Source organism: Ambystoma mexicanum, chromosome 13, assembly GCF_040938575.1.
Source record: "Ambystoma mexicanum isolate Mex_15411 chromosome 13, UKY_AmexF1_1, whole genome shotgun sequence".
Taxonomy (NCBI): Eukaryota; Metazoa; Chordata; class Amphibia; order Caudata; family Ambystomatidae; genus Ambystoma; species Ambystoma mexicanum.
The window spans coordinates 509,220,881-509,244,084 of NC_090938.1; the positions used below are offsets into that span (position 1 = coordinate 509,220,881).

General features: G+C 47.3%; 1 protein-coding gene across 1 annotated transcript in view; it reads left to right on the top strand.

The window, feature by feature from the left end:
* The first annotated feature begins 370 nt into the window (after positions 1-370).
* LOC138521397 (glucose-6-phosphatase catalytic subunit 1-like) overlaps positions 371-23,204 on the top strand; it is a 64,768-nt gene continuing 41,934 nt past the window's right edge. Inside the window, exon 1 of the mRNA XM_069634185.1 lies at positions 371-1,080. Coding sequence (XP_069490286.1) covers positions 863-1,080 — 218 coding nt within the window. The 5' untranslated portion in view covers positions 371-862. The remainder of the gene's footprint in view (positions 1,081-23,204) is intronic.

Below are 23,204 nucleotides of genomic sequence, written 5' to 3' on the forward strand. Positions count from 1 at the left end.
GCCATACAAATACACAGGGTGTGTTATTGATTGAGCTGCTCGTGTATCGGAAACTCAGGCGTTTTCCAAAAATAAGTCGAAATATGAACAATGGCGTGTTCCCAGTATTGGCGGTTGCTGTGGCGTGGGCTTGTGGTGCAGCAGCGTGCGTGATCGCGTGCGCAGCGCGGGGTCAGTCACCTGCCGTTTCTCCGTATTGCTCCTCATTTTCAACTTCCAGGGTAACCTGAAACCGCCGTCCTTTTTTTCTCAGACTTTTCGAGAGGCTCCTACGTCAGGCCTGCAATGCTGTCAACAATCTGTTGCTGGGGGGAAGTTCTTGGGGTCGAAGGTCAATGCCTCTGGCCCGCTCCTGGGACGGTATATTTACCAGTCGCGAGGATTGAGCTCTGCAGACAAGTCCTGCAGGGTTGGCCTCTGATGTGCGAGTGCCAGGACGAGGGGCGAGCGGGGAACTAGAGGGGCAGAATACCAAGAAGGGAAGAAAGGGCGAGGGAGGGGGGGCGTTATACCAAGTGTAGCGACTGTGAGAATTCCGCACTTCTGGGAAGCGAATTAGTGAGAACTGCACTTCGTGTACTCTCAGAGTACATTTCATTTTGCAATTTCTTTCTACGAAATTTAGAATAGATGGGAATTCGGAACTGCTGATTACCAAATTAGGGGGTAGTAGAATTGCGAAAATCTACATATAAATTAGGGGGAATTGGACTTCAGGCTACCTAATTAGGTGGAACTGGAATTTAGATTTTTTGAGTAGTGGGATTGGGGGGAGTGGACATTTGGAACTCCAGACTGGCAAAACAGGGAACATCATAATTTATAACTTTTTAGAGCCAGCACCAGGGGAAGCATCGCCTCCATGGACGCCCTTCACGACTCCGGGGCCCAGATGGTTCAGTACCTCCAGGTGCACTACAGGAGCTCCCAGGACTGGTTCATGTTCGTCTCCTTCGCCGCCGACCTGCGCAACACCTTCTTCGTCTTTTTTCCCATCTGGTTCCACCTGCGCGAGGCGGTGGGCATCAAGCTCATCTGGGTGGCGGTGATTGGAGACTGGCTCAACCTGGTCTCCAAGTGGTGAGTGCCCATTTCGCGTGTGTGTGTGTCACACGGCAAGCAGCTTGTTAGGGAATTGGAGCATGGATTATGAAAGTGCTTAGAGGCCACAATGGAATCTTTTTATACATTCCTTGAATCATCAATTAAGAAAAATAAGGTTGGGAAATGGAATGTATGTGTACATGGAGAAGAGGGTAGAAAAAATGGGGTGTGGAGGGAGGGGTGTAAAAATGAGGTATGGGTGTGGAAGGGGCAGGATGTATTCTCAAAAAAATTAAAGAGCCAATAAAACTCATTACAATAAAGGGCCATTCAGAAGCCCGTGACCCCTACCCCTTTAACTAGTCTGCTCTAATTTCTCATAAACTGGCATGGCGGCTCGGTGGGTTAGGCGTTTACTGCTGTGACAGACTAAGCCTTTTGTCTGCTGTAGGAGGATAAAACGAGTACCATTGCGTCAGATGATATGTTAGCATATTATTTGTCCAGCCGAGCAGCAGTTTAACTCTTGTGTGTGCTGTGTAGAGTGCAGCCCTCCTCCATCACAGCCACTCCAGATGGGGCAAGCATTCATAGTATTCTGGGCCTACTCTGATGTTACTGGGTTGTGCTCTATTAGGGTATATGGGTGCATGTTTGTTTGTACGTTTTATATAGCGCTACCAGGTATCTGAGCGCCGCTTATTACCCACAGTGTGTGGTGCTCATTTATCGGCCTCGAAGAATGAAAGGCTGAGTTTGGCTTTGCCGGGATTCGAACCTGCGTCAGCAGGCTCTGCTCAGATGTCAAAGCGAGCAGTCTACTCTCTGTGCTATCTATCTGACCAATATATGCCGACACCGATGTCAGACCGCCTCAAACCACAGACGGAACGGAACCTAACAAAAGCCACGAATAGTCTAATCTCAAGAGCAGACGTGTTTATTTACAAACCAGCAGCATGACGTCATCGGTGACACTTTTCTGGACTGGACTACCATGGGCTGACTTTGAACTAGACTTGGAATTATTCGTCCAAAGTCTGGACTACAGTTGACATTATTCAGTCCAGAGTTTGCACTAGAGTTGAAATTATTCAGTCCAGAGTTTGCACTAGACTTGGAATTATTTGTCCAGAGTTTGCACTAGGCTTGGAAATATTTGTCCAGAGTTTGCACTAGGCTTGGAAATATTCAGTCTAGCGTGCACGAGGAGCAATAAGGCTTGAGATTCGCAGCGCCGCGGCCGGGTGCGCTTTTAAAGTTTATTTTCCGAGCGTCATCAGGAAGCACACATCATAAAACACAGCCCCTGTCCTTGATGCAGACAGGGTACGGCCACTGAGGACTGGGGAGGTGGAAGGGGTGATTTGCCTAGGATCACACAATGTGGTCAATCGGAAATCCGGATCAGAAATCACGGGCCTGGCTCGCGTACCTCTAGGCCACTACGTTCTCAGTTTCTTCGTTCGATTGATACCTCGGCGCAGAAGCCCTGTCCTTGGGAAAGCCTGCAGACAACGGAATTAGCAAACTGAGCCAAACCATCCAGTGGCTTCTCAACAAGCAAACGTTGTGTTCATTGTACGCAATAATGGCACCCACAACGTATTGTGCTGAATTATTCTTCGAATTATTTTTTTACTCTATTCTGCCCCCCTGTGTTTCTTTTGGGGCGGCGCAAACGGGACTCAAGGGCGCGCTCAAACCAGGCCGCCCAGAGTCTCCATAAGTTAAGGCACACCAAGATCAAATCTCCCCGTGACACTCTGCACTTCAAGTCTCCCCGAGACATTATACATACCAAATCACCCTGAAACACTCTACCCTTCAAATCTCCCAAAGACACCCTGCACTTCAAAGCTCCCAGAAATGCACTACAATCAAATCTCCCCGAGACATTATACATATGAAATCACCCTGAAACACGCTACACTTCAAAAAATCTCCCAAAGACAGTGCACTTCAAATCTCCCCGACACACTCTATACATCAAATCTCCCTGATACACTATGTACTTCAAATCTCCCTGAGACACTCTGCACCACTTCAAATCTCCCCCAGACCACCAACACGTCAAATCTCCCTGAAACACTGCTCTTCAAATCTCCCTGGCCGAGACGCTCTACATATCAAATCTCTGTGAGACACTCCGAACTTCCAATCTCCAGGAGACCCTGCACTTCAAATCTCACTAATAATTGTATTGTATTTATTGTGTTTATATAGCGCTTTAATCCAAAGCTTGCAATTGCAACGGAGCTTCTTACTATAGATTTTAGTATTAAAGAGAATTACATACTCGGTTAAATACATCGCGTACAATTGTGACAGACAATCTGTGAATTTTCCGTGTTTTCCCTTCTCCAAACTTGATTTCCGTTCTAAGATTTTTGCAAAAGAGATTTTCTCCATAACTTTATATCGGGGCATTCTCAAATCAAGGACAGCTCAGCCACAAGCGGGCCAGCCCCATAACCCACCGTGCCATCCATCCCAATGCGTTATGTACTTTGTGAGACTCGATGCTGGGGTTTGTGTTTCTGATAGCTCAGCGGATTTTGCGCCTGCAGGTTCATAAATGTATGTCATAAAGATGCACAAAATGAGAAAGATTTTTAAAATGTTCCGAATGATCTATAACGTGTAATACCCCTCTACAGCTACATAATTAGTATATATTTAAATCGTTCAGGAAATTTCAACCTGGGTCTAATCCTCACTTCTGTACAGATCATTCGTGATTCTGGGCAAATCACTTTGTTTCACTGTGCCTCAAATTGCAATGGGCTGATTTCTGCTCCTCCTTACTTTCATCCACCTCAAACCTCCTCCTCTTGGGTGACTTTGTTATCCAATTGGATGCCCCTGCTTCAGCATCCACTCTTTTCATTGGCCTCTGCGCCTCTCCCTCTCCATCCTGCCCTCCGGTCCAACCCACTCGGCTGGACAAACCCTGGATGCCATCATCCACTCCTACCTCTCGCTCGCTCCCCCTCTGGTCACCCCTCTCTCCTGGTCAGACCATGCTCTCCTCTCCTCCCACCTGGGTCCCTTCGGCCTGCCTACCACACCCACAAAGGCCCTGCCAACCTCGTTCTCGAACATTTGCCCGATGGACCGAGTGTCAGCTGCTGCCTTTGCTTCTACCTTCTTCCCCCTTTAGCCTCTACCTCAGACTCTACTCTCTGCAATCTCCACTTAGCAGTCACCAATACTCTTGACATTGTTGCTGCTGTCACGAGGGTCTGCCTGAAACCTGCCTCTAAGTGTAACACCTGGTATGACTCTGAACTTGCAGCTGTGCCAAGAAAAGGGCCCACATTCAGGCACGGGTATTAGATTAGGTGCATCCAATAACACGGCTGAACTTTTCAAAATCTGCAGGGCGCTAGCCAACCCTTCCACAGTCTCGTCCTCCCATCTTCCTTCGCAGGCTCTCTACAATGCACTGGCCACACACACTGCCACCAAAGCTCAGGACATCCCGAATACCATTGTTACTTACCAACTAAACCCACCCCACACCCTCTGGCCTCCCTTGACCACTCCCCCCTCCTCCTTCACCCCTGTCACACCTGAAGAAGTTACCAGAGTTGTCCGCTCTATGAAGGCTTCTTCCAAACAGGTTCCCCCCCTGTTCGTCCAGAACTTTCAAGGGCAACATTGGCTCGCTTACCCCTGGACTCGCTGATTTTTGCAACTACTCTTTCACCACTGGCTGTTTCCCCTCCTCCCTCAAGCACTCCCTTGTGTGCCCACGATTGAAAAAGCCATCAGCAGACCCTACCTGTCCATCCAACTACCGCCCTATTTCAATCACCCCCTTCCTGGGGAAGCTGCTGGAGAAGCTAGCATTGCCCCATCTCAACTCACACACTGAACTTGTCCATGGTCTCCACGATCATCAATCTGGATTCAGAGCATCCAGAGGCACGGAAACTGCTCTTCTGAACACCCATAAAGAACTGCTCGCATCCCTTGACTCCAACTCCCCAGCTGTCCTCATTCTACTTAATCTCTCTTCTGCAATTGACACTGTTAACCAGTTCATCCTCATACAAAGGGTCCACGATACCCTTGGTATCTCAGAACAGGCACTGGAATGGCTGACCTCTTTCCTAACTGACCACTCTTCCCATGTCATCTTGGGCACCTTCTCCTCTCCTACTTCCTTCTCCACCTGTGGTGTCTCCCACAGATCTGCCCTCCTAAACCCTGGCTCTTCAACATTTAAGCCGGTCCGATAGCACAGCGAGTAGAACGCCCGCTTTGACATCCGTGCAGAGCCTGCTGACGCAGATTCGAATCCCGGCAGGGCCAAACTCGGCCTTTCATCCTTCTGAGGTCGATAAATGAGTACCACACACCGTGGGTAATAATAAGCAGTGCTCAGATACCTGAGGGTTCGTAGCGCTATATAAATGCTAAATTTTTATTTATCTATCTCGCTCAGCTGGCACACCTCATCTCCTCCTTCTCGAACCAACTACCAGTGTTATGCAGATGACACTCAACTCTTTTTCAGACTTTCTACTGACTCACTGCACCTTCCATCATCCCTGACTGCCTGTCTGCCATGCAGGCTTATTGCACTTCCAATGATCTCTGCCTCAATGGCAGCAAAACTAAGATCCTTCCGATTGGGACTCCTGCTCCCTCCTTCTTCCCTTCTCTCCGACACCCCACCTTGGGCTCTAACCCTGCTCCTTCTTCTGAAGCCAGAAGCCTTCTGCCCCAATTACACACTCCCAGTTACACCCTGGCTTGTCATCTGGACTCAAACGCACCCCCTACTGTCTGATGGATAGCACTGCACATCTGACGTGCTTCTGCTACAAGCACTGTGTCTGTAAAGCGTGCAGCTGCTTTTTGGCGCTAGTATCTGCACGATGTCAGATGCCAAAATATAAATATTTAGTAGGTATTGGAACGTTCTGATATGTTACGTTAAGCCACATCCTGAGGCTGAAAGTGACATTCAGGCATCATGACATCAGTCTGCGTGTACAAGTGTCGGGCACCGCCATGTCATCTTGGGCACCACTGCTGATGCTCAAAAGGGCCCTCCACAGACGGGTTTATGACCCCATAGTCTGTGCTCGGCAGGATTCCATTTCGCTAGGACAACACTTGTCCGTTCACGCTTCCCTTTTTCAATTCATTAGTATGAGGTGGTTAGGCCATATTTGTTGGCTGGAAGAGAAACAATACTACAACTCCCAGAATGCTTTCACTGGGTGAATGAAAGCATGGTGAAGCGAAGTCCTGGTGTAATGGGGTCACCAGGGCCTCCCTGCCGCTGGTGCCTGGAAACAGGATACCTAGATATTGAGGAAAGGTGAAGCCCACCCACCGGGCCTTTTTGACGGCCTTGTTGAAACCACAGACCCTGCTGTATCTCCAACCCTGTCTTTGCTCTCGCGCTTCTTCTCCCGGCACGCTCCTGTCCCAAAGGAGATGACCACTGCGAAAATAAGGCAGATTCAGCTGTCGAGTGAGTGGTTCGTGATCGGCCACTCAGCAGAGTTCTCTGGGAGACTTGCTGAGCTTAGTGAAAAGGATGCAGGATACTTATCTGTGAACGCAGGGCCGGTGCACACTTCCTGCGCCAGGGCGCCAGGGCACCGGTGCCATTCACCCCGCGCCCTGTTCGTGCAAATCCTCCACGGGTTATTGCACCAACGAAAGAAGCTAGAATGAGCAGGCCTCCCCGCCCGAGGGACCGCTGCGATTGGTCGCCCATCTCCCCAATGAGATTCTGACCCCAAGTATCTTTGTGATGTCGACCCCCTGCATTTAAAATCTACAGAAAATAAAACAAAAAACATATGGCAAGTGTCCACAAACATGGCTAGGATGATCCCAAAGGTACCAGAAATAGGCCAGCATATGTGCATGCCCCGACTACATGCAAGTTGGGGCCACTGCTTGCCCACGGTGTCCCAGCCCACGTCAGGTATTGCTCTCAGCCACTCCGTGCCACGTGCTGTTATTGGTTTATGGTCACTGCATCAAATTCCTTGCATCGACATGCATTTCCATCACATTTTTTCCATCTAAAAAATTTGCATCAAATGCGTTTTTTTCTTCTTATTTTTGTTGTTGCCCCAACCCTCATTGTTACCCTTTACAATGCACCTAAACAAAAATTAACCCTTTACCCACAAAAATATGCATTTGATGGACATTTTTTAGATGGAAAAATGTCGATGGAATGGCATTAGATGCAATGACCAGAGACCGCTGTCATTGTATGCCTCCTATGGCCATGATATATGCAGGTGCTCCTACCACAAGCCAGGCCTGGCCATCACATGCCCATGCACATCCACTACATGACAGGTATTGTCACACTATGCCCAGGTACTCCCGGCATATGCCAGGTACGGGTTCCATTGGACCAGCAAATCAAGTTCGAAGACCTCTGCACTGTGTAAAAGGTCCCTGCGGTGGGGCCCACTGCAACACTGCCAGAAACGCAAAGTCGAGCGATAGGCCAAGTGAAATATAGAACGTGGGAACGTGAAGATGATCCACGTGGGAAGAAGCCCCCACCTGTAGGGTGCTTGCAACCCCAATAACAGCGACTGACCCTTCGGGAAACTGTACTAGTCAACACTTCCACAAGCGCAAACCGCATTCTCCCGTAAGTGAGCCTGGGACTGTAGCCCCCCACAACTCCATATGAGAGGACCTACCATTGAAAAATAGGTTTTGTTGTCACCCCAAGTAAAGTTGGCTAGTGTGGTATTCGGGAGGGGGGGTGGGACTGGGAACCAAAAGAGGCCCTGGAAAGAATGTTCAAAGTGGCCCCATATTACACATTTTCAGCAAGCCCAGCCCCTTTCCTATGAGAGAACATTTGGAAATACCCCACAAAAGAGGCCCAGGGTGCAGAGGCCCATCAGGAAATCTCCAGGGTTTCCTATAGGCCAGTCCAGCCCTGGTGGTATTGATGGGGTGGTCGGGTCCAGGTGGCTCATTTAAACCTTCCAAGTGGCCACGTGCCATGCGTGACAACTCCTGGCAGGCTGGGCTTCTTAGACAGAAATGCTTTGCATGCAAGGACTACAAAAGCGACACTGCAAATCCCAGAATGCAGAGGGCTGTTGTCTAAAATCCCTGAACTGGCCGAAGTTGTCTCAAAAGACATGGATCCACTTGGCAGCTCTCAATCGTGCCCCTCAAAACCTTATCACTCCCGGGATTGACAAATACTTTTGGCCTGAGCAAATTTCATAAATTAGTGAGTAGCCCTTCTGTGCCAGAATGCTATCTACTAAGGTTAAATAGGCCGAGCCTTTTAGGTTTTTAGAAATAAAATCACGTGGGTAATTCTGTTTCAGAAAGGAAGGTCTGCTAATGAGACCCCCACAATTCTCCATACCAAAATCATGGTGCACTCATGTGTCTTTGCTCAGACAGTCCCCTAACATTCCCAGCACCAGCTCTGCAGTGGCAGCAGGGCAGGTTCAAAGGTCACATTTGCATTCCCAACAGCTGCTGGAACAGAAATTTCCAACAGGCACTGGTGGCTTTTAAAGTTCTACCCTCTGATTCAAAACATGATAACTGTGTAGCGTAGTCACCCTGGTGACACGTTAAACTGTAAATATAAACTGTGTCTGGTTATGACATAGTGGCTACTCGGACCACACAATTATATAGCCACAGAAATTTGGATATCATATTAGCGTCAATTTTGTGAGCACTGCTTAAACTGCAACAAGGCTGGTGCGTATTGGCTGTCTATCCTAGATGTTCCTACCATGTGGGGCAATACTCGGGAATCTTGTCTTTGGATCCCCCTTCCTCCGAGATAACAGCAGCCCTCCCAAGGAGGTCCCCTGGGAACCAGTGCTTTAAAGCAATTCCCGACATAAACAAGCATCTCTCACATTAGAGTGCTGATCACTGGAGTGCATTTGAAGTCAGTGGACCTGGGAAGGGGTAGAGTTACAATAACCTATAAGAGAGTTTAGGCTAGGAGCAGAGTTTTACCATCTTGGTTTCTGCTAGTGCTCCCACAAATCCTGCCCCTACCAACTTCCTGCAGACAAGGCACTCTGGGTGTGATGTCAGAAGGTGAAGGACAGTTGTTACAACAGTCTGAATTAGACCACTGACAACAGGCTTGCTTTGGACCAATCCCATGTAATATTTTGCCTTTATATGGGAAGCAAACCCTTCTCCTAGTTTTATCTTTGAACTCTCATACAGTCTTTTCCAAAGTCCTCTGCCACAGAGGTGAAGACAGAAGGCTCAGAGGCAAGCTCTTCTCCCTACCCTAAGAGCAGATTTGAGGTGACCAGCTGGCAGGATTAGGCCTACTGCAATTGAGACACTTGTACTCAAGACCCTGCTCACTAGAGGTGGTAGAACCCTGCAAGTGTGCTCTGCAACCCTCCTGGAAGAGAGGTGTAAACATAAAGGGCTTACCTGGCACATGGGCATCCTGGATTGGGTCTCCCTGGCACCCAGACGTTAAGGTGAAGTTCTAGAACCTTTTCCCAGCTTTGAAGCATTTTCCTGCTAATACGTCCACTTAGAAAGTATTTTCGAGCTGCCATAAGCCACAGGAGCTGCTTTTGACACTTGCCGCTGTCTGATCTGCTGTTGAGCCGCTGTGCCGCTGGCTCCATCTTCGTGGTGGTCGCCACTGAAGCACCACGACTCGCTGCCGGACCTTCGTGAGACAACTCAACTCATCGAGGCAGCACCTCCACCCTTCGCTTGCCTGTGCTTTGGCCGATTGAGCCAATCCTTGCTGCGGATACTGTATCACACCGTTATACAGCTTCAAGGTGTCTCGTCCTGTCTCAAAGCTCGCAATCTACTGCAACCCCAATTTGAAACACCTCGACTGATTAAAAACACCAAGAAGCTAGCTTGATGTTGTCGATCTCCAAAGAAAAGACACAAAGATATTTGAAGTTGCCCTGTCGCCATGTCTGTTTTTTAATTAGTTGGGTCTATTGTTAGTTTTTATTAAAGTTCCTACGTTTCTGGAGCCTTGGACATTCTTTTATTTCTGTACCACCATAGTATTGTTTTTGTTGCAACTGCATCAGCTCACACCCCTCCTGAAGAGTATAGCATGTCATTGGCCTGCGCTACCAAAAGAGGCAAATGAGGTATACCCATCGGGCTGCGCCCGTTTCACCTTCATGATTGGGATCACTGATTGAGTAGGCTGTTTAGCTCCTTCTCATCCCTGTACTCCTGCAGAGGAATTGTGATTTCATCACACCATCTCAACCCCACCGTGAGTGAACAGAATCAGTGTTCCACATGTAGGCAGTTTGCATTGAAGAAAGGACAGAGTCACAGGTGACCCCCTACTGCAAAAGGTAAACGTGCAGCACTAGTGACCAAAACTAAACATAATTGTCACGTAGCATTGTGCAACATTTCACCTATTGCAAGATTTTTAGCCAGCAGCACCCTAAATGTGGTCCTACAAGTCCCAGTGCGCAGACTTCTCACGTTATGTATCAGTTGTGAGAATATAGCCATTCCTGGTTTTGTTCTTGGTGTTCTGAGGCTTTTAGTTTTGCATTAAATTCTACATGCAAGGCAAAAACACACAAAGGCCAATAAGAAAACCTTAACATAAGAGTTACTTACTTCGGACATGGGACAACTTCAGAACTCAGTAAACTATAACGGAATTCTGGCACTTGTAGTGTTTTTTTCTATGTCCTTGACTGAAAATCCAGGAGTGTCGAAAGATGTCATCAGTGTAATTGGAACACTTGCCAGCTATAACGATGGCAAATAACCGTCACTAGCCAAAAACAAACCTCCCTAAAAAGGAGTGAGCATTTTGCACAAGTACTCTGGTATCTTTTGGCCCCTTCCTGCCATAGGTTCATGCCTTTGTAAACTATGGTATACCAGAGGACCGAGGCTTGTGCTAGACAATCACTGTACAGCAGAGTAACCAGGGCCCAATGAACCCTCCCCCGGTAAATGACGGAGGACTCAGCCAAGGGCAAGTTAGAAGTGTCCTTTATTTTCCATAACAGACGGGGATCATACAGGAAAATAATTCTGCAATCACAGCTCCTGAGCCCGTGTTATGAGTTGTTAGCAAATTTCATCACAACTTAGAACCATTCCCCAAAAAGCTTTGAGCCCATACTATTGGCTGGAGTGGTAGTGCCTATAGACAGCACCTATAGAGGTTAGCTGACTATTCCTTGTATGTCAGGTGGTCTCGCCTGAGACTTCCCCAAAAACGATCTATTACATTGTTGCAGGGTGGCAGGACTACCATTGGCCCTTGCCCTTTTCCACTCATCCCTGGATTTGCATTCCCTGATTGGCTGAAGTGCATCTCCTCGGGCCTGGGATCCCGCTCTGTTCTCAGCGCTCTGTGTGCCTTCTGAAGGTGATAAGAAAGACTATGTGTCCCCATTGTTTCCACTGGTATAACCACCTAGCCTGAGAGACTGCTGCAGGTTGAAACATTGTTAGACAACACGTGTATCAGTTCTTGTCTTCTTCGCTGGGAACTACTCTCTTCCCACAGCGGGTAAATGGATATTGCTCAGCCGCACCACGTGGGTGAGGACCGCAAAACTGAGCTTTTTTTGTCTGCAATTAGTGAGGATTTATTCTGCAGGTGGCTCCCTGTCCTTGAAGACAAGAATGTTCTGCTTGCCTCTGACCTTGGCTGTGAGCACCAGTTCTGAGAACCATGCTGTAAAATCGGCTTTCCTTTGTGCCTTATTACGAGGCCTGTGCCTTCATGTAACTCTACTATAGTGATGCTATGATTTCTATATGTCTAGATTGTACCATTTTCCTTATGGGTTAGTGCTAAATGGCTCTTCCAGGCTCCTTACACGGCCCTGTATTTCCATATGGTTAGTTGCAATAAGCGGCTGCAAGCTTGCTCTGCATCTTTTGCTTTCTTGCGTTTCTGCGTTTGGCTAATGAAAAAAAAATAGGAAAGACTTTCGACAGTATGTGCATATATCATCTGTCCTCTATCTATGGAAGTGTGTATTCATGTTTCTTCATGTGTGTGTCCGTGCAACTTCGTGCAGGGATGCAAGTTTGCTTTGTGGCTAACGTTACTATGTCGTGGTGTCTCTAATAAGATCAGCACAGCTGGATATTTATCATTAGTCAATCAGATCCAGTGTGGAGGCACCTGTATCCGCGAAGAGATCAGCTGGATAAGGTTTGAATGGTTGTCTAAGACAATATCTGGTCACATATCTAGAAGTTACTAGTCCTGCTGGGGGCTGGCCAAAGAGTGACTGGCATCTCTCGTTTCTTAGTCTTCAGGCTGTCATGCGTATAGGGGTCTGAAGGGGCACACCATGGACCCTCTCTTCACCTCTGTTAGAACTAATAGTAATAGTGGTCTGGCGTGTCTTTGAACGTCCACTCTGATCCCTCATGCAGGATGTCCCGTCTGCAGCACCACTAATGTGGCCCTTAGTAACGGAAGAGCTGCCTTCAACACTCGTCCGCTGATCCCTCACACAGGAAGTCCCAGCGTTAGCATTTCTGCTCTGATACGCAATCTAAAGTCCCCACCAGCGTGGTCATGTTCCAGAGGCGAAATCGAGGACCAGAGGGGTGGCAGAAGAGTGTGACTCACAGGGGGTCAAGGACCAGGGTGACTCACTCAGCAGGTAGTCAAGTACCAGAGGGGTCATGGACTAGAGGAGCATCTCACAAGGGCATTGCTGCCAAGTTGGCCCATGTCGTGCTCGACACCATGAGCCAGTCCGGGATGTTCACTTTGCTCAGCCGCATATTTATAATGGGAAGAACAAAACTACCAGTCCCAGCATTCCTCAGGAAATGCCTGGACTGGCTCCCACGTGGCATGGGGCTTCTTTGCAGCTATGCAAGGAAGCCAAGGACCAGAGGGGACAAGGGCCAGAGAAGACCAGGACCAAAACAGCCAAAGATTGTATAAATCCCATTTGTACCAGAAATGAAAATAGACGCGATCAGAAAAAATAAAATGCAATATAAAGGCTTCCCTATACTTCTTACCCTCTCGCATCCTGCAACTAGCGCCTAGACGCCCCTGGGTTAAGTGCACGCCTACAAAGGTTCAAATAAATAAATAATGTTTTTATGCTTTTCTTTGTATGTTTGCATTATTGTGTTATGTTTCTTACTTTTGAGACCTATTAATAGTTTTAGATGTTCACTTGTATCTGCAGGTTATTTGGTTGGAAGTCAGCTTGTTATGACAGGGCATCCAGATATTTTGTTTCCTTCCGACCTGGCAACTGGGACTACAATGGAGCTCGGTACCAAAATATGCGACCCACGTTCGCACATCGCAAAGCAAAAAAGAGAGGCAAAGGCAACGGAGGGGTGTGTGTGTGTGTGTCTCCAATAAGCAGAAATCTCAAGGAGTCACGTGTTAAGCGTGGCTAGTTTGCAATCTGGGACAAGTGGCCATTTCTAATAGGTGAATACGTATCAAGAGTGCATTCTCTCGACTTTTCCATTAATCTCAGGGCCCCCAGGGCACCAGCTGGGGGAACTTTGGGCACAAGTCGAACCAGGGAAGGGCTGTATCGCCAACCAAACAGGGACACATTGATATCACTACACCAGCTGTAGTGAGGCATTAAAATGCACCTATGCGCTAGTGAACCGGTTCACACTATGCCACACTGCTACTTTGTCCTGCTTACAAAGGACACCATTTTCCCCACCCACCACCCTTAATACAGGTTTGTTAAGGGGCTATTTCTTTGTCACAACCACGAGGAGCAGTAAAAGTGGCATACATGCCAACATATTCCATTCGGGAGACACTAGTTCAGTTCAGGTTAGTTTTGGCCTATATGCCATTAGCGTGCAGCTAGGGGGAAATGGCATATGAGGAGGGATACAAAGCTTGTAGGTGTCGTTTGGTTATTTACCCACCCACTGACTGCCCGTGGCTTTGCTAATCCCGCTGGCCATTTCCACCCACTTCATGCTACTCTCTGCCCAGAGCACATCCTCATGGCATCTCTTTGAGCTAACTTTATCAAGCATTACCTTCAAACCTGGTGTTCAAAGTTCCTTTTTTTTTTTAAAAGCAGTCATAGTTAAATTGGAGCTGTAAACTCGCTACTGGTGTAATAAAAATGTCCTAACCAGGACTGCCTTCAGCCACTCGATTTATATAATGGATTCACTGAAATCCTTTTAAAAACAAGCACTGGCAAAGCCAACAGTTTTGGCCTGTGTATAATTATTAGGCATTTGTCAGGCACTTCTCTTAGACGCCCAGGTACTCACACCATTTTACAGCTGCACCCATTGATAGCCTGTTCATACCAGTAGAGCAGTGCCTGGCAAATGCATTTCCAATGCCTACACATTACGGCATTACAAATGCATGTTTTCATTTTGCTTTCTGGGATTTGTAGGCCTGGATTTCCTCATTTTAAACCCATGACTACAAGTCCCGAAATGCAAAGTTAAAACCAGGACTGGTCTTTTGTCTCTCTTAAGGAATGAATATTGATGGCATGTACGCAATGGGGGTAATAACCCAAACCCTTATAGCGTCTTCTTATTCTGCTCTCTCTGACAAGAGGAAACGGGGGTAACACATCACCTCTGATACAATGGGATGGGAAACAGCAGCTTGAAGGCCCAGGTGGACCGGCGCCAGTGCTTCCACCAAGTGTGGGGGCTGGGTGGTACTGTCAGCAGGGTCCTCCTATGGGCAACCACTTCTCTCGCCTTGGCGTGACGCGCTTGGGCTATTCTCACCATTTCAGATCAGCCTCTAATGTTTCAATCGAAAGTCTTAAACTCAAGATAACGCGCAGCCTCATTCTTGTTTTAGTTCCTAAGTTATTTGATATATCTCAAAGTTTCTGTGTGTGAGAATAATGTCACCCTTCTGACACAAAGGGGCGAGCGGGACCGGCCCAACCGCACTCCCGCCAAAATCCTTCTTACTTCCCTTTGTAGTTCTGGGGAAGCGTTTGTTTGACCACCTGGAGTGTGTGCTCACCTGTAGCCCTGATTGTCCACAGAGGTTCCAGACTGCATTATCAGTGTGCCCAAGCCATGTTGTTTAGCAGTGCATTGTCTATGAGTTCACTGAACGGCCCTCAGTAATAATATGATATGATAGGTTATTTATAACGCGCTTAATACGGAGAGGTTTCTAAGCACGGACCCGGGGATCGAACCTGTGTTGCTCCATGTCGTCTTGCTTCTAAGGCGAGCACATTGCCCCCTGAGCTATCCTCCCAAGACAATCTGTTATGTTCTGTTATAATATCATATCATGTTCTGTTATATGGCATTTGTATAGTGCCTACTGCCATTGGTATGGCCTCAAAGCTCTGTGGGGTGAACGCCCTTGGAAGGACCGGGGTCTGAGATGTGAAGGAGGATTCTATGCGGGTGCATTTTTAGCCAGCTCGAAGGTAGTTAGGGGTGGCTAGATCCCTGATAGTGACCCAAGGAGATCTGGCTGGTGGATAGGTGCTCTGATAGGCTGTCGGAAGAGTATGCGAGTTAAGAAGACTGATTATGTGGACAGCTGGACAGAATTTTTTTGTGGGACTCTGCTGCATTCTATTGGCACTGGTGATGTGTGTTGTGGAGTCAATTTGTGATTGCTGCAGATGTATGCGGGCGGGTAGCTGTTCCCGGGAAGGATACAGCTATGTTCCATTGTGATGGCGGTCTATGCTATATATTGTTTCTTACACACATATAGCGGCACTCGCGTCTCCAGTGGTCACATGTTTGTGATCACATGTAGGAGTTCAATTGACTCACAGGCAACCACCAGAGTCATGGAGCCGGCAAAATCATGAATCATTGTGCATTTTAGGCATAGCTAACCAGACAAGAACACTGGCAGTGGATATTGGTTTCCGGCTATCCCCTGCACACGGTTCTCATGTTGGGAGAACTGTGAAGGACCACTAGAGTCAGTCCATATCAAGTAGACGAGGCGGCAGATGTGGATTGCATAATCAGGCACTTGGAGGTCTACATTGCACCTTTCCTGGCAGCTCACACCTGAGTGGGCTCGGGCGGGTCTACAGGTTATGGTTACACCACAGGCACTACAAAGCTGCTAGCATTTACATCATGGATGACCTTGATTGATGATTGCTTCCCTGATTGTAGTCTGAGAGTCGGAAGCGGCTGTGTTTGCGATTGCTAGCGAGCGACAATGCGGCTTGACTCTGTGAACTCTGCAGGTCCCTTCCTCTAATCTCTCTAATCCCGAGTTCGCAGGAAACGCAGTGCTCTGAGCTCCGAGGCTCTGTGACGGCTCCGGGAAGGCTCAGTGAAGGCAGAGGTTCAGCTGTGAAGCTGTGAGGCGCGGGAGCCGAGACGCCGAAGCTCTGATTAACTGGCAAGTCTGTCGAGGCAGCTGTGTGCACAGAAGATTCCAAGTAGGTCTCGGGGCTCAGGGCGATTGGAAGCCGTGCCGAGCCGAGGCGATTGGGAGCCGAGAGTGAGAGTGTATGAGTGTGTTGCTCGGCAGCGGGGGGTGCTGAACGCAGGTGCTGGGCTAGGTGCTGGGCTAGTGGTCCGCGTCCTGGTCCAGACCTAGGGCTATGACCATTGTTGGACTCGTGGTCCCCAGCGGCCGGACCGCCGAACTGCAGTTGAGGTGCTTATTGGAGGCGTGTTTTGTAGTTTTCAGCCTCTAGCCCCCAGCAGTGCCTCCAACATCCTGCGGTGCCCTAGTGTCTTAGTGCACCGTCCGTTGTCCCAACAACGTATCTCATGAACACCATTTGTCCGAGTGTCTGTGTCGGAAGCAGCCTCACTGTGTGCGTAGTGGAAAGCGAAGTGCGGCTTGACACAGGGAGGTAAGGAGGCTCCCTGCATAGCTGACCTGCAAAACACCGATTAGCGGCCTACTGTACTTGGCCTCAGGTATCCCGCAGGTACCCCATACCCACCCTCTCTGACCTGCCCACTCACCACTGCGCTATCGTTGCACCTGCCGGGAGGACAGCAAGACCAGCGCAGGAGTGACAGTAAGGAGTGGGAGTTTGGAGGTGGGATCAGGTGGCGTAAGTATCCCTGATATCCCTGATAACCGCTCCCCTAGGGTACCGGAAAACAGACAGTAGGGGTGTTTGGGGAATAGGAGGGGCGCAGGGCAGTTGGCACGTGAACTGCACTGACCGTCTGCACACCCTGCATTGGTCCTGGAAGCGACCACTTCGGGGTGGTGCACCGAGTAGTACTGCTATCATTGAAGTAGGACTCTGACAAAGAAACTTCCTACGGATTGTGTTGTCACTTTGTGGACATGCAGCGGGGGAAAAGAGTTCCCCAGTCGAATTACAACTTGCGGAAAGGTAAGACACAACTTTTGAAAGAAGACAAGGAGAACAATAAGAAAGGCAAAAAATGCAAGAAGAATTCAATAAATCCAGTGCCTGCGGCACAAGGAGCTATCACAGACTTTTTTGCTGTGAATCCACCACCGGAAATAAATTCAACAATTAATGAGGAAACAGCTGTACCAGGCATTAATGGCAGCATCTCACTAAATTCCACGAACTTTGAGGACATTGATAACAACTCATTACTTGACCTCTGTCTGAGTATTCAGAGAGGAATGGCATCACAGAATCCACAGAGGGCAGCTAACAATTCAACTCATCAAAAAGAAAGCATCAGTACAACGTTGGAGGTATTTAATTCCGAGGCCAGTTGTGGTCGCCTATCTGCTTCTCCAAATCTAGCGATGGCATCCATGGAGGACGGCCCCGAAAACGAGGCCGAAGAGGATAACAGCCCGCACGCCAATATTACGGCAATAACCGAGCTCCAATCGTCAGTAGCCTCTTTACAATTTGCACTTAAAATACTCTTGCAAATGTCAGAGCGCATATTGACAAATACTAACACCATTACGAGGGCATTGGAGCTTAAGGACCTCCCTCGAGATGAGGTGGAAGCGAACCTTTCGGATGCAGTTCATATTGTGGAAGAGATGGAAGAGCTGGAAAAGTTTATTGAGGCAGCTGCCGAGCATCCTGTCCCTAAGGACAATGCCCTAGTTGAGGAACTTTCAGTAGCAAATGTAGAAGATCTAGAGATTGCACAAAGTCCTGGGACCTTTCCCACACGGAAACAACGTAGATTAGCCAAAAGGGCACTCAAAAACAAGAAAGTATCAACGAACGCCCCACTCCCTATCGCGAGACCTCAATCAGCCCCGGAATCGCGCTCTAAAAAAGCCAGAAAAAGAATGGCACGAGCGGCAGCTCGAGCTATAAAAGCAAAGGGGCCTTTGTCAGACTGGCTAGTACCCGGGAGAGAAGTCTAGTGTGGTGGATCTAGATGAAGTCTCAAGGGTGGACTCGGAGCAAGACCTAGACTACAGTGCTACATTATATCCTGAAGATCCCATAGGGTCGGGCGGAACAGGAGAAACACTTGAACCTACACGGCCCGTACAAAGAAGTTCAGATGAGGAATGTAATCTGAGTCGCATCTGTTACATTAAGAACCTCTATCCTAGTGGAAAAAATCCCTGGTTGTCGCGATCAGAATTCTTAACTAGACTTCACTATATTCCTCAACTTCGAGTTATGAAATCTGATGACTTCTTGTTTGTTGAACCCTTACAGGTTCCTAACTCCCATGTCTCTGCCATACATTGCACTTTCTTGGCTTCTGCGCAGATGATTAGAAAATATAAAGAAGAACTGATAGCGGTAGATATTGCCATTGACGTTGATCCACAGGAGAGGGACGCAAATGAGGAATCTGAGTCCATTGATATACAAGCCCCCACGGCCAAAGAACCTAATTTGGTGGCACTGGAAAACCCGGCGATGACTGAAATACAGCAAGCTCTTAAAACATTGTTGGAAGCTCTCCCGCGAATCACACACAACCATTGAAGCTTTTCTCTTATATCGTGGAACTGTCAAGGCTTTGTCCATCTATTGAGGCCAGAGGGATCAGTGGACTTGCTGTCTAAGCATAATTGCATATGTCTCCAGGAAACATGGACACTGAATCCACTAATGCTTGATGGTTTTGTAGTATATCAGTCACTTGCCAAAAGGGGGGACAAGGATCGCCCATATGGGGGTTTACTCACGGGGGTGGTTAACACGGTCAACTCTCGGAAGATTCAGTCCAAAGCCGCTGATTACCTTCTGGCGGTTGAGGTGGACTATCCAAATGAAAATGGGCAAAGTAGATTTTTAGTAATTAACTTCTATAATCCCCCTGGAGCGTTGTCAAGAGAACCACTACAAGAGGCTATTCATGAGTTATTGTCATCTTGGACACAAAGGTCTGGTAATCTAGCGGTAGTGGTTATGGGGGATTTTAATTGCCATATGAGGGGCGATCATCTGGTTTCTCCTAACCCTGTCCTGAGTGAAATATGCTTGATGTCTCATGGGAAAAGGGAGAGTGAAGGGTTAGGGTGGTTACAACTGTTCGATACCTGGGAATTAACCATGATTAATGGTCGAACATTAGGTGACCGGCCGGGGAAACACACATGGTCCAATGGCATATCATTTAGCACTTTGGACTATATATTTATGTGCCCCGTAATGCAGTCCATAGTTACTGACATGAGGGTAATACCCAATAATTGGAGCGACCATGCGTTACTTCTTTGCTCACTCAGCCTCCCTCTCCCTTCCGCCTCTCATTTGAACATTGGCAATATTCAAACCAATTGCTCAGGATCCAGAATAGTATGGTCGGAGAGAACCATTAGAGCGGCTACAGAAGCACTTACATCTCCCGCTCAGTGGTCTCTTCCTCATTTCGAACAGATGACCGCAAACGAAATAGAAGAATGGATCCTAGGATTCTCGGGTTTGCATGCCACAATAAAAAAGAAGCACATGATAAAATTGGGAGGTTCAACTCCCCCTTATAATAAGGGTATACGTGACGCCAAGAGAGGGCTAAGAGCAGAGATTCGGGGTCTTAAGCACTTTCATATAGTGGGAACAACCTATTACGAAAAAGTCAGAAAAGCCAAAAATAAATACAGAGCCTGTATTAGGAACATCAGAACAATAGAGAGGAATATCAGAAATCAAAAGCTTGTTAAAACCGTTTGCTCTGGAAACTCGCGTAATATATGGCTACTATTAAATGAGAACAGAGAGAAGTTTAAGGGCCATTTAGACAACCCCCTTGGTGAGGAATCATGGGTAAAATCTTTATTAGATCGTAATTCTGGAGAGGCGGATGATCCGATTACACCTGTAGTGAAGGCTCCCTTTCCTCCGCCTCTTGATGTCTCGGAAGAGGCCATATATAATAAAATAGCCACCTTTAAAGCTTCCAGAGCTCCTGGCCCCAATGGGTTGGCCAATGCAGTTATTAAGAACCACCCTGCTTTTTGGGCACACCTCCTCTCTATTCTTTTCAAAAAGGTCTTAGCTCAGGGGACGACTCCCCGCTCATGGCAAACGGCTATATTGGTGCCGGTGTTCAAAAAGGGTAGCCGCATGGATCCAAATAACTATAGGCTTCTCTCCATGCTTGATACCACGGGAAAACTTTTTGCAGCACTTCTGCTTATGGAGCTGCAGAATTGGGTAGAATACACCAACATTCTTAGCAAATTCCAATGTGGTTTTCGCCGTGGCTTCTCTACCACGCACAATCTTTGGGTGATGGATACGCTCCGAACGCGGGCACTTAGCAAGGGACAGCCCCCGCTCTATGCGCTATACATTGACTTCAAGGCTGCCTTTGACTCCATCCCAAGAGTTAGGCTGTGGACTAAGCTAGAATCCGTGGGCTGTCCGCCTGGTCTCCTTCACTATCTAAGACAGTTGCATTATAATACCACGGTGTGCCTCAGATTAAACAAAGAGGGCAGTATGACTAGACAGGTGAGACAGAACAGGGGGGTACAACAGGGATGCGTAACAGCACCCCTGGTGTATAATCTATACGTTTATGATATCCCATTAGCACTGGCCGAGGCGAATAATTGCCCACCTAAAACGGGGGAAGCACCGTGCACTGTCCTAGCATATGCAGACGACCTGGTCGTCTTTGATAACACTATAGCTGGTATTAGGCGCTCTGCGGTGACTCTATGGGAATATGCCAAGATCAATGGTTTGTCGATTAACCTAGACAAGACAAAGGTGATCAGATTTACGAAGAAAAGAGTATCCCGAGTCGAGCTCTGGGTGTATAATAACAATATACTATATTCTCCATCCTATCGCTATGTAGGTGTTGAAATAGAACCGCTGGGCGATTATTCCCTGTGCAGACAAGGGCGAATAATTAGGGCACAGCAAGTAACAGCTTTAATTGCGTCATTCACCTGCAAGCAAGCCGGTTTTACCCTATGGGGGACGAGACACTTATATATTCAAGTGTTTGCGCCCATGATTACGTATGGGCTGGAAGCCCTTTCTTCATTCGACCTGCCCTGGTTGCAAGTGATGGAGGGAAAATGTTGGCGACGTATACTGGGATTACCTCCGAGTGTCCCAATGGCCCTGATTAGGCTTGAGCTGGGCCTTCCATCACTTAAAGCACTGGTACTTAGAAGCCCGCCCTCTTTTTATCTCAAGATGAAGAGCAGTTCTCCTAACCCGTTATTGGCTGTTATACATCAAGAAGTGAGTAAAAAGGATACCACTTCCCCCCTCCAGAAAGATATGATCAAATTTCTCAGAGACATAGGTTGGACTCATAGAGGGGCAACTGTCTCCCAGGACGTTTTAACAGCGCTTGGTAAAAAGGTAGACCTCTGGGACTGGTTAGAGAACTTCTCACACTTGAGTAATTTAAAGTCATGTGCTTTTGTTAAATATAGACTCTATAATTTTATGAAACCCCAAGCCTATTTGTACCTCTGCCCCTCCATAAGGCTCAGACGTTTTATTACTCTGTTCCGCCTGGAGCAATTACCAACTCTGTATAATTTAGGATCCAGGAAAAAGATCACTACTACTGAGCGAGTATGCCGTTTATGTAACCTCCCTGAATGCCTGGAGACCGCCAAGCATCTACTAACCGAGTGCTCTGTATTGGGATCCTCCATTTCTAAATATCTTGGGGAATTTGTGCACGACCCTCAAACTATATGTGAAAGACCATTCTGGCTTTATTGTACTAAAAGTTCCAATATGCATCTCTATATTGCATTGTATAATGTATGGCTACAGATCGAAAAAGTTATGGGCGCCTTGATTTAAAATGTCCTAATAAGAAGGGTTCACTAATAATCGAGTGACTCTGATTGGGAAGAGGTAATCCTTCTCCCACACAGTTAATGGGTATAGAGGCATGACGTCTCTGGTAGGGGTGTATAACTCCTGCATAACCATTACAATGTGTGTGTTAACATGTAGCCAAGGATAACTGACTATGTAGCATTTTGTATTTTACTTTACTTTCTCTTTGAAGTAATCTTGATGTATGTAAAGGAACTATGTATTGATGTATATATTTATGTCCTATTTTAAAGAGCTCATTTTTTTAATGTAATTTGTAATGTGTAAAGTTTGAATTATTTTCAATCTGTATCACATTAAAGTATTATTATTGTTTCCCTGAAGAATGTTCTCAGTGATAAGAACAGAAACATGTTGGACATTATAAAGAGCTGTTCATATTAAGTTTTGAAATACTCCTCCATGCAACAGGGGTGAAACTAGTCTTATTCCGACTAGCGTAGCCTTTTGTGTCACTGGGTGAGGTGTTGGATACTTGTTTAGAGTCCTATTGTTGTTATATCATTGTGTGGTGGTCTATTATATAAGTCAAACCTTTTTAATGAAGTGCACAAGAAAAAGGTATGACGAATTCTTAAACGCAAAAGAAATGAGGATATATTTTTATATTTTCACGTGTAAGTGACCCATATTTACTAGTGCAGTAATTTCATTATACCTCATTGCAGAGGCCCTTTAGTGAGGGGATTTCTTGTATTCATATAGATTGCTTTATCCAGACATTACCCTCACTTATCTGGGTCCCTCTCTTTTGTGTCAAGGTGCTATGCGTACCAGAGATCAAAGCTGATATCTAGTTATACTGAGGTTATGCAGGTCGTATCATAGGGATTGACTGGAATCCATTCCGTGCAGACTAGGTACTGCCTTGTCTCCTCGGATGACTTGTCGGGTCTCCCATCTTCCTGTCTGGGGTTGATAGTTCACCCAGGAGGA